Genomic DNA, 12,785 nt, shown 5'->3' with positions numbered 1-12,785 from the left:
CACACAAACACACTCATCTTTCAAACCACTAACACACAGGGTTGATTTCCTACCGTCTTTGCGGTAAAGGTTGATTTCCACTTTCCTCTCCTCTGACCCCAGCAGGGCCTGTGCCATCTGAGCAATGGCCAGCCGCTTGGTGTCATGTCCGTACAGGAAGTTGCACGTGCACGGCTTCTGCATGATCTCAGCGCGCGAATAACCACACATGTGGCAGAAGCCATCGTTGCAGAAGATGATGGCGCAGTTCTCCACTCTTGCATTGGCAATGACAAACTTGCGACCTGGGGGTGGAAGAGAAAAAAAATGTTATATTTAATTGTCCCTGATATACATATTGATTACATATTACAATATCAACAATGTGTTTACTTTGAGCAGCCTGATCAATATAAGAAATTGTTGCCCCCAACCAAGCAGCTTGTTGTTGGTGTCGGCATAATTGATTGAACGACCAAGCCAGGAATTTGACTGTTCTGCCCCTTTCTACCGTAGCTCTGTGTACAAAATATGACCACAAAGAAAACCTCTCAAAAGTCCAGTAGCGTACGCACATACATAATGCAGAGCTAAGTTGTAAGTAAATTCACACTTTGTGTCCTTGAGTCTGACTCCCTGAGAGCATCATTTCACTCCATAACCTCAGCATCTTATCAAAGGTATGAAAAAATCTAAGTGTGGGTTACAGATAAACAAATAAACAAATCAATGCATGGAGAAAAATATGAGAAAGTAGAGTCAAGTCTTCAGCAGAAATGTATCATTGCAGTTAAAAAATAGTCAAAACTGCATGTAGTTGCTTGAAACTAGAGCTGCAGTGATTAGTCAATTGATTGATTAGATGCCAATTTTAACATTAATCAATAACCATTTTCATAATTGATTAATTGTATCCAAATTCTCTGATGACCGTAAATTGAATATCTTTGGGTTGTGGACTGTTGTTCAGAACAAAACAAGAGATTTTAGGTTCCATCTTGGGAAACAGTGATTGATTTATGTTTCACTATTTTCTGACATTTTATAGACCAAACACTGATTAATCAATCATGAAAGTAATTGTTGTAGTCCTACCTAAAGGACCAGTGTGTAGGATTTAGTGGCATCCTGCATTGAGGGTGCAACCAACTGAATACCCCCTTGCTTCCAGGCCACTTAACTGTAAATATTGAAAGCGGGGACATACGGTATTATCCTTTCTCTTGTTAACGTTTCAAAGTGTAACGCTATGATACCAAGAAAATATTTTACAGCAATCTGTGACCAATAATATATTTTTCTGGAATTACTTAAGACTACTCTGATCCCTGCATGTGAGAGACAAAGCTCATTTGTTTGCCCTCTCTGCATCCAAATGTGCACATGTTGATATGTTAAAATGTAGCCTGACACACTTATCCTTTGCACAGCACGGTAATCAATGTAAGTAAACATAAATCTTGTGTATAAAATGCAACTTTAATCTACTACAACATTATGGCTACGGTGCTGAGAAAAAACAGCATTTTGAGTCATACAACTGTTGAGAGTTAAGTTATAATGGCAAGAATAAAAGTAGTGATTAAGAGAAAACAAAGAGTCCTAACAGTACAGACCCACAGGTGTTATCAATGACACCAGTTTGCCAGTTCCAGGGTGCTGCTACTGTGTATGTCGGCCAACTGTATGGGTTACTGGGACACCTTACTGGGACAGAGCCATCTTTAATTAAAGATATTAAGGGCACCTGTGCTTTTGCCACTATGCCAAGACAGAGTATTTGCTGTGAAAGATCTTGAAGAAAAAAAGTCATAGTGTTATGAGGATAAAGTAACTAAGGGAAAAACTCAACATAACTAACATGTTGTATGTTTTAAGAGAAAATACATATTGTGTGAATAAAGCTAAAATATTTTTGAGGAATTTTAATGAGAACAATAACGTCTTGGAGAACCTGATAATGTAATAATTTCCCAATAATTGGGGGGGGGGGGGGGGTCAACTACTCGGACACAAGGCTTCCTCTCTAACAGCTTCATCAGGAATGTATTCATCCTAAAACTACATACAAAGTTACACATTATTCAACATGACTATAATCATACACAGAGATTAACTGTTAATTCAGTCAATTTTCCACTCTAATTTCCCCCTCCTTTTACAATATTCAGCAGGTAAGTACAATGTATAATTCTCATTGTTTGCTGAAAATTTAAAATGAATATGGAAAATAATGGTGGTGTTTGTAATAACATTTTACAATTTATCATTGCAGAGTAAAATTACTTAATCTATGTATTATTATCAGTATAAAACAGAACAATCACAATATCAGTAGAAATAAGAAACATGTGCACAAAAATATTTGTAAATTGTATAAAGTCTTACATAGTTAGATACTCAATTGTTAGTTGAAGCTAATTACTCTAAGTATGTGACACAGAGGCGAGGACGCACAACTGAAGGAAAATACATTTATTGAGGGGAATAGAAAATGGGATATTGAACTGGGGAAAAGGCTGAAGACAAGCTGGGGAAATGCTGTGACGAGCAGGGTCCAGGTCTGAGGAGCAGGGCTACAGGATGAGAGGCTTGGAGGTTTCTGGAGCTGACATCACGTCTGTGTCTGGGATGCCTTTAAAAAGAATAAATACAGACCCATCATAAATCTTACGCCATTGTTACTGGATAACTGAGAAGACTGGCGTGATGGCTACAGTATTGTGCAATGTTAAACATTCATATACAGTTGGATTGTAACAATAAATATGTGCTGATTTTATTTTTGTTTTGGAAATCACCAGACCTTGATTTTTTCAGCTGAATTAAACAGACATCATATTATAGATACTGGATAACATGCTCCTCTAAAATCAAGATTATCCAAATATTGGATCAATCTGTTCGTAATAAAACTAAGTAAAAACTAGCAGGAGGTAGCTGTTCAGGTTGATTTTACACAACTACAGTGAGTTGAAGCTAATGATAACATAGCATGTTGGCCTGCTTATCACTCCAAATAATTTTATTGTTTTAGCAAACCTGTGTTTATATGTCTTCATAAACACTTTGAAAGCAGGTAACAAACACCAAATACACAGTAAGCAACTACACTGCAGCTACATTGTAGGTTACGTTAGCATCGTGCTAACGTTAGCTGCGAAGCCAACGTGCAGATCGTCAAACAGCTGTAGTAACAACTCTGCTACTTTACAGATAACATCGCAACAACATATCCTGACTAACTAGACAGTGAGCTGAATGTCAGCAGGTAACGTTACAGTTTATGTGAAGCAGAGCTGATGTTACTCACCTGTCCGGTAGAGCAGCGTCTGCCTTCACTCTCTGGTGGGTCTCCTTCTGTCCACCGTTTGAAAACCACACTGTGTCCGCGGGTCCTCGTCTGGTCACAGACCTTCTTTATATTAAATGTTCTTCTAACTTTCTCCTCTTACATTCTCTGTCTTTTCCGCATGAACACTGAACAGTAGAGGAAACCAGTGCATGTACCATGGTTTACCATGTGCCCCACCAATCCAGAGTTATAGGGTGCAGTCACTTCTCAGTAGGAGAATCCCTGCCGAAAACTGACTGAAAACTCTTTATTGCAAGGAATGATATTGACCAAATTGACTGTACATGCACCTGGTTTCCTCTACTATTCCAAAAAGTTGCTTAAGTAAATGTAATGAAGTAAATGTAACTCCTTATTACCCACCTCTGATAGCACTGATTTCTCATTATGTGTTATATGATTTCTATCTAATATGACATTATTTTCTGCATTTATTTCCTAATCTTCATAAAATCATTGAAACTGAGGTATTGAAATATAACTTTATTTATAGATCAAAGCGGTGTAAAATCACATTTCAACAAAGATAACAACAACAACAACAAAAGTTGACCCAACTAGAAGTTGCTGCGACAGATTGACAGACAACTAACCTACATTATGGAAACATCAAGTTACTTGTTTTTTTTATCTGCGCTGTTCTTTTTCCGTAGCCTCTTAACTTGGGCCACAGGACATTTCTATTGCACAGTTAAAAAACATTTCTCTCGGTGCTGCGCCTGCCAGCTGACCAGTATATTATATGCGTGTTCCCGTCGGGGGCAGTCGTTTCTCCGCAAGCAGTCTCTTTTCGGCACTACACCGGACTTTTTTTTAGCGCGCATTTAGGAGGGACAGCTAGCGATATTGAGGAGATTCGGTGATTTTGACAAAAAATGTATTGGAAAAAAGTGTCTCTCTACTACTACATATCAAAATACATGCTGAATATGGGTTTTAATTAATTAACAAAGTAATAATTAATGAATAGTATATTAATTTATTAATTTATTAACATATTAATAATTAATTAATATACACACTGTCATTATGCGCATGCTTATGAAGGTACTGCTTCGTGCTGCCCGCCGCGAGGACGGAATTAAGCTAGCCATTCCAACAGTATCTCAATGAGGGATTTTAACATAAAATTCGCTGCTCAGAAACATATAAAATACAGTTAATATGTACATAAAACACGCACAAAAACATTTACAAACTATTTTCTAGAGTTTAAGAACAAAACATATTCATAACATACCTGAAAAAGGGGATATATCAATGAACTACTCGGACATAAAGCTTCCTCTCTGGCAGCTTCATCAGGAGTGAAGCTAGTGGCCGAGCGCTCCCCCTTCCGACCTCTGCAGGCATAACTAATCAGCCTAGATTAAGAGTTCAACAGGTTGATCACAGATCAACTCATCTGGTATATTCATAACCGTTTAACCGGTTTAACCTCGTTTTTAACCATTTTAACCTCTTTCACATAACTTAAGTATTTTAACCCTTTATGGAATATGAAAAGTATATTTACATTTATAGCTCATCTATTTATAAACGGATTCTCTTTTATTACTGTTTTTAATGACTGTTTTCACTGCCTGAATTGAATTTGGTACAAACAAACACTCAACACTTTTTATAAAATCAACCTATCACACTAACATTAGCTAGAGTTTCCTAGCTAGCATTAACAGAGCAGCCTTGCTATCTTAGAAAACAAACTGCTTTTTCAAACCTAACAAAACATTAAAAAACAGTGTTGGAAAATTATCCATTATCAACAACATTAAATGAAACACTGACTAACCTTATGCCCTTTTCAGCCAGGTGCTAAACAATAAAAAGTAAAAAAAATAGATATGTCCCATCTTGAAGGCACATTTTTACCTGCTGGACCCCACTCCTTACATCTAACTGAGGCATGATGAATCATAATAATAAAATCAATATGAGATGAATAGACACTAAAAACAATACCTTGTAGTATACTAGCTGTAAAAATAGGTATTTTACAATTACAGCCTACTAATTGTACTGTACTTAAATTATTTCATATTTGATGGCCTATTATAGCGAGACATGTATAATCAGTGGGTCGTCTCTACTGACATTAACCTTTATGATAACATAAAAGTGTGTGCGTTCCCATAGGTTTGCATATGTGTGTTCATAATTGTGGTCAAAAGTGTAAACCACGGCTGCAACCTTGGGAGCTCCGTCTCCCACAAAGATCTGATTTGTGTCTCTCTCTCTCTAAACCACTTACTGTACAAAGAGCCATTTAGCTTCATGGCCTCTGCTCAATGTCAAAGAATGATCTTAATGCACTCAGAGAGCTGCTGTTGTGCCTGAACACACACACACACACACACACACACGCACATCCTCCCTTACCCTGCACACTGCCTCTTTGTTTGCAATACACTGTGATTAAAGACATAATGAACTAAGTCTGTAGTTTTGGGATAGTCAATTTCATGTGGGTCTTTGCATGAACACATACAAAGAACATACATGTGAGCATGAGGTCTGTGTGCCCAAGTGTTTCTGCTACTCTGTCAGGCTAAACGATAGTCCCCACTGAAGGGCTTCAATTTTACAAACAGCCCCAATGTTCTCTGTTACTTCCACTTAGTACTGGCCCCCACGGTGAGGAACACTGCACTCATAAATAGTCATATGAATGGTTAGAGGGAAGGAAGGAGGGATGATTGGAGACAGAAATGGGTGGATGGAGCGAGAAACAGCAGGAGCTGCTAAATGAAGATGAATAAATGGATGGAAATGGGTTGGTTAGGGATGGAATGACAAAAAAGGAAGACAGACTGAGGGAGGGATGGATGAACAGAGGATAGGAAAGAAGTTTAACAGAAGCGAGATGATGAGTGGAGGAAGATGTGCAGGAAAAGATAAGGCAAAGTGGAAATAGAGGAAAAGCAATCGGTCCAGGGGATGGATGCACTGGAAAAATCTAACCAACTTTCTAACCAATCAGCCTGCATCAGATAAATGGACTGGAAACTGTAGTAACAAAAACTTTAGAAGACCAAATTAAATCAGATATGAACAATCATATTGAATCCTCTTTCTTGTTTTGGCTTATTAATTGTCTTAATTATTTTACTATCAGTTCAATCCTCTAATCTATGTATTTGCTTCTGCTAGGCCACATTATTCAAAACCATTTATTTTCTCTGTAAGGCAGACAATATGCAGATCTAACTCCTCCTCCTCCTCCTCCTCCTCCTCCTCTTCTTTGAACCTAATAACTACAATAAACTAACTAAACCCAATAATGCCCTTCAAGCATCAATACCTGATGGCTGCAAACTTTCTCCAACTCAGTGAGAATAAAACTGAAGTAAATTTAATTTGGGCCACAGCATCTAACCATCAAATGTGGTATTACTATGAGCGGGGGCCTGAGAACATATACCTGTGGCTGGTTGTGCTAATCTGTGTAACAAAAATGAAATGAACACCTTTTGCACATCTAATTATGAATTATATATACTGTAGATGACATTGCCTCCACTTAGCAGGGCTATACAGTAAGATTCACTCATTTCTAAATCTCACTAAGAATTATGTTTTTAATTACATTGCCCTTTTTAAAAAAAACCTAAAATCTCAACTTTAATGAATTTAGTTCATGTAAACACATTTTTTAAATCAATTATAAAAAATAAAAGACAGATATAAACTACTGAATAACCCTTAAAGTAGTTTCCCTTTTGACTTTTAAATTTTGTCAAAATGTATGGCTTTACTCTATTATTTACCAATTGTATAATTCCTAACTAACAAGCCCACACTCTCTCTCACACACAAACACACACACGCACACACACATACACATACACACACACACACACACACACACACACACACACACACACACTCTGCAACCAAAATGAAATGCCCTTTAAACCAAACAATAAAACGTCGCAGGCCTGAGTCACTGCTTGGGAGCATAGTGAAAACAAATGGCTGCTTCACTTGCTGATGCAAGCTACCAAACAAAATAACACATGCACTGGTTAGTGGTTACTCACAAATCCTGGAGTTGACACAGAGCAAAACAGGAATGGGGCTGATGTACGTGGAGGGGAGAGATGAGTGATGTAAAATACTAAGATGGACATCATTATACCGTGAGAGACTAGATTGTGGGCCAAAAACACTACTCTAATGTGTACAGCAAACACACAATGCCATGAACTTCATCAACATAATGGCAATGATTGGTTAGTCTGCCTGTACAGACTTTTAATTCTCCATTAACTGTATTCAACTTTCCACTCAACTGGTTTTTAATATAATACTTTTTTAAACATTTAAGATTATTAATTAGTCTGCAGTTATTTACATATTTATTAGTCTAAAATGAAACATTTTTAGACTGGGCTACACACTCATCTTGGCAAAGGGGCCACCTCTGTTAAACCATGTGAAAAATCTTAGTATATTCAGGATTGACATTTGACGAGCAAATCAATCATAGAGTTAAATTAAGTTTCAAGCAGCTCTACAAATCTCCAAATTCAGATCAATTCTTTGTACTTCTCACCTGGAGAATCTATCATCCTGCCTTGATTATTTTTAACTCGTTATACTTTGGTATCACTCAGTTTTGTTTATAACGTCTCCAACTTGTCCAAAACACAGCAGCAAGGGTTCTGACAAGATCAGAAAAAGAAGGACCAAATTACTCCCATTCTTGCCTCCCTACACTGGCTGTCTGATAGGTATAGTATCGATTCTAAAATCCTGATGATTGTTTACAAGGTATTGAACGGTGTATATTACAGAACTCCTGTCCCCATATCTCACTGTCAGAGAAGTGAGATCATCTGACTAGAGTCCACAGATCCAGGACTAAGTGTTATGGGCAAAGGGCCAAAACTGTGGAATTCTCTTCCTCCCTCTATCTGATTCTCCCCTACTATCAAAGATTTTCAAGAGTCATCCTAAAATATATATTTAACTCTCTAACTTTGAACAGTGTCTAACAAAACCAGCTCATGTATTTAACCTGAAGTCTCTAACCTGAAGTGTAGATCTTTGTATTTTATCATCATTCTGATTTATTTTCTCCTCTATTGCTATATACATAAAGTTGAAGTTAAATGTACTACTCAACAATGAATCTAAGTATGACTGAGCTAAATGCAAGCTGGAGCTTTGGGCATGCATATCTGTTACCATGATGCAAACCTTAATTGTTTAGAGCGTTATATGTGAAGCTCTATCCAACATGTGGCTACACCTCATCCACTAGCAGGCATCCAAAGAGGGCTTCCTCACCCGACTCATGTACCTCCAAAAAAGCCAACTTGAAAAAAGTTATCTGAAGTGGCAACACCTCTCAGTCTGTCCTCCACCAATTTGAAAAGGATGGATCATAAGGGTGAGATTGTGGGCAATTAGGGACATTCAGGATTGTGCCTAGTTCTGTTTGCTGAAGTTTTCAAGTGTTAGTCAGAGAGTCTCAGAACACATTAGAAAGCTGCTAACAAGGACATATTTCAAGTAAAAATGACCATTGTTGTGCCTTTCAGACAATGAACCTTTGTTTTCAGTATAATATTGCACATGAGAGGTGTTTATCAGATGAGATTCTAATAAATAAGTAAAAAGTCTTGAACATTGGGCTTCTAAGTGATACGGATAACTTTAATTCAGAGACAAGATTATTGTTGCAGTGAATGAGCCAAGTCGGTCCTTAATGCATCCTGGCCTCAAAAGCAGCCTGACACTTTAGGTAATTTCCATTCCATGTTAGGAGATCCTCACAAAGGCCACCGGTGATAAATCTTCCTCAAGGACTTCAGGCTGTGAAAAAGCAAGAGCACCTCATTGCTGCAGTGAACTTGGAGAGATTTTGTTCCTGTAATTGGCTCTTGCTGAGTGTGTCAGGCTTTAGACATTGACTACAATGTACCTTAAACACAAGGCCAGCCTCAGAGGGAATTGGTTTTAAAATGTTGTAGAAAGGTAAATGATACTTATTGTTATTCTTTTAGTGGGTTTGCCTTGTCCAGATAGTCTTTGGCAACAAAAAAGGAAAGAACCAGGTGGAATTAGTGAATTTACTGTCCAAAAATGAGCATGAACTGAAAAAGAATTTAAACAGATTAAAGTTCATATAGGTTTTGCACATCTTGTACATGAATCCAGGTGGATGCTGAATGAACAGAAAGTGGGAAATGAATCCACACACACATTAAATATGTCAGAGAAAACATTCTTCTAAAGACCTACCTCAGACTGAGCCATTATAAATGTACAGGACTAGTAGGATAGAATAGGATCAATCAGGCAGCCTGATTCACTGCCAATCCAATCACCACAATCTGTCAAAGACTCCTAAAATACATTTAATGGTATGATAGACTCTACAGCAGGGGTGAGGCTTGGCCAACCATGTGCCAGAGAGTGCCAATATGTTTTCATTCCAGACCAAGGACTCAGCATTCCATCAAGTAACGAGGACGAGCTTGTCAGTTAAATCACTCAACGAAGTGACTGATTGGACCCAAAAATCTGCTGACTGTTGACTTTTACGGCACATGATTGGTCATCCCTACACTACAGCTGCTGTACATGAATGGAAAGCACAGTTACATTATAGCCAAACATCAAACAAAACTGCCAAACACTATGTACCCAAAAAGGATGAGATGTCAACGACCTGATCTAAGTAATAAATTCATATCTAACAGATGCTGCAGCCTCAAGTTGGATAAAACTAGGTGATGACACATTGCTAGAATAATGTCATTTCTAAATGCAGGTGTGCTCTTGACCTGCAAGTGTGATGGAGCCAAAACAGGAAGTGAATTAAATGGGAGACAGAACAAATATTTGCAAGAAGAAAGTGTATCGGGACTACCTTCAAAGTTTGTATAAGCACCACAGCTCTAAATAATCCGTGCACATCTATCCTGTCCACATACTGAGTCCAAGAAACTTTCAGACTCTGAAAGAACTCACAGTACTGTAATCACTCAAAGCTCTGTACCTTTCTGAATGCAATAAAGAGGAAACAGGAGCAAATAACAGTGTTGAGAGACATTTGAGAGATATAATGTCAACACTCTATGGTCTAAATATGACAAACATTCACACCAGGTAAACATACAGTGTTCTACAAACCTTTTGGTAGCACAATACTACCCAAGGGTCAACACAAGCCTAAATTGCAATTTCAGTAATGTCAACCTGATTTTGGCTCTGCCCATGGATACCAAATGCTCAAAAGAGTGTTACTGATGTAGCCACAAATCATGGGCCATGTACCTCCACCAATGTAAGCCAAGTTCTACCCCTGTCAACTCTGAGCAACATCTCTCCAGCTATTACAGGTTTACACTTAGAACTAGGCATGTTATTTCCTGTTCTACCTATTTTTCATCACAGCATGCAAGTAAATAGTTCAAATTAACTCTGACTGCACCTTTACATGCACCCATATTTTCCAGTCTTACACTGCATGCAGATGTTACAACTGCTTGTCTCAAAAGGCTTAACAAAAGCAATCCAATGTTTAATAGATGTTCAATAACTGATGCTATATCTACCTGTTAAGCTTTAAAGCTGCTGCTGCTGCACCAAACCTTGTTTTACAGAACTACAAAAGTAGCCAGGTCATTACAGTATTCACAGGTGGATCCCCCTTTATGCACTGGCAAGATTTGGGCAAAGGTAATGCATCATACATGCTCCTGTGATTAATGAATGAAGGGAAATTAAAGGCCGCACACGGAGGCAATTTTTCTTGCTAAGTGTTCTTCATTAGGCCTGATTATGAAACAGCCCCTGAACAAGAATTATCTTTTAACAAGAAAGAGGGTAGACACTTATTATTCTCTGTGAACTGCATTTCAAAAGCAGTTCAAAAGGTGATGTGAAGCAATTCCCCCCTTCTGAACTGATGCTTTATAGGTCATTTTATAACCACTGTGAAAACACCAGCCTGCCGAGTCATTAGACATTTCTGCACACCTGCAATCATGTTCAAGTATTCTGTATTAGAGTGGAGTTTTCAAGGAGAACTTGCCTCTGCAACTCACATTTTAGTGGAATTGGTCAGACGCTCCAGTTATTATTATGTTGGAATGAGTCTGGAGGCTGCTGCTAAATGATTTATGAGTTTTGGGAAGATGTGTTCCTTTATAAATTGTTGAGCCATAACTCGAAAATGCGGGTTATTACTGTATTGATTGAATGTACTTTGTGTGTCTGTGCGAGTGTGCGGTTGTGGGTGTTGTGTTTACTTACTCAGCAGCAAAAAAGACAATTCCAAAACAGACGATGATGCATCGCAGAGCAACTTACAGGGGTGAGAATAAGCAGGGAGCGGAATAAGAGAGAATGAAGCAAGACAAAACACAGCGTGACCCCGTGTTAAAAATACAGAGACACAGCGTGTACCTCGCTGGCTGATAAAAGGCTTCTAATCAAGAGAGCAGTCGAGGAGAACAGACAAAATACACTCACGAGGCGTGCTGGTGAGGGCAAGTGCTCAAAGGCTGGCCTGCTTTCATATCAAATTATGAACAAATGCGTAAGCACTAAGATGATGAATACAAAACATACAAACTAGATTAGATTTTCCAATACTGGTTCTGTTATGATAGTGCAGAACTCGAGAGCATGTAGCTATATCACCAAATATAGGTTGGCAAGTATTATAAATGTCATTTGGAAAATGTGATGAACTTGGAAATGATAAGCAAAACAACTTTGATTTATTTAGCTTACTGTAGTTGTGTGCAAATATGGTTTTCTAGTGCAACACAGGGTTATCACCAACATATAAGTATGCTTGTGTTCAGTTTAAGATCCGAATTAAGTCATAGACATTCTGTCCTAACTGTAAAATATGTCCTATGAAACAACTGTTCAAATGTCCCTGTAGCACTGTGTGGCAGTGACACCAGCTCCTGTCCACTACCAGTACAAGTATATTACTTTACATCTGCAACCAAACATTTCTGATAATGACTCTACACATGGTTTATGCTTTCATTTTACACACTTTAGTCAGTTTCTCACAGTTTATTTTCTAAGATTGGATGTACACATTCTGGCTTGAGATTCAGTCTTGGTCCTTTTTTATTTGCAATCAATACTCACTTCCATTCTCTTACTAAGCTCTACTAGTGAATGACCTGAAAGGTGGGCCTCTTAAGCACAGCCCACAGGAAGTGAAAGAGACCAATAGTGAAATGCAAGAGGGTGGGGGGAATTAATCCTGGGTATTCTTAGAAATCCCTCTTTGTTTGCTTTGTAATTATATTTGTTTGCCAGTGCCAATGCCTTATTTGTATATGATTTATCTATTTTGATAGGATATTTATTCTTGGATATTTTTAGGTTTAATGATATTTGTGTAAATTTCCCCTGGTTTCTGTCTTAAACTAGCCTGTGTGTGTGTGTGTGTGTGTGTGTGTGTGTGTGT

General features: G+C 38.1%; 1 protein-coding gene across 1 annotated transcript in view; it reads right to left on the bottom strand.

Moving 5' to 3' along the window:
- The window catches only part of kcnh2b (potassium voltage-gated channel, subfamily H (eag-related), member 2b), a 257,929-nt gene that overhangs the window by 225,170 nt on the left and 19,974 nt on the right, over positions 1–12,785 (bottom strand). The window contains exon 2 of the mRNA XM_053342201.1: positions 54–284. Coding sequence (XP_053198176.1) covers positions 54–284 — 231 coding nt within the window. The remainder of the gene's footprint in view (positions 1–53; positions 285–12,785) is intronic.

This window comes from Scomber japonicus, chromosome 21, assembly GCF_027409825.1.
Source record: "Scomber japonicus isolate fScoJap1 chromosome 21, fScoJap1.pri, whole genome shotgun sequence".
Taxonomy (NCBI): domain Eukaryota; kingdom Metazoa; phylum Chordata; class Actinopteri; order Scombriformes; family Scombridae; genus Scomber; species Scomber japonicus.
This window is presented reverse-complemented; position numbering and strand designations above follow the sequence as displayed.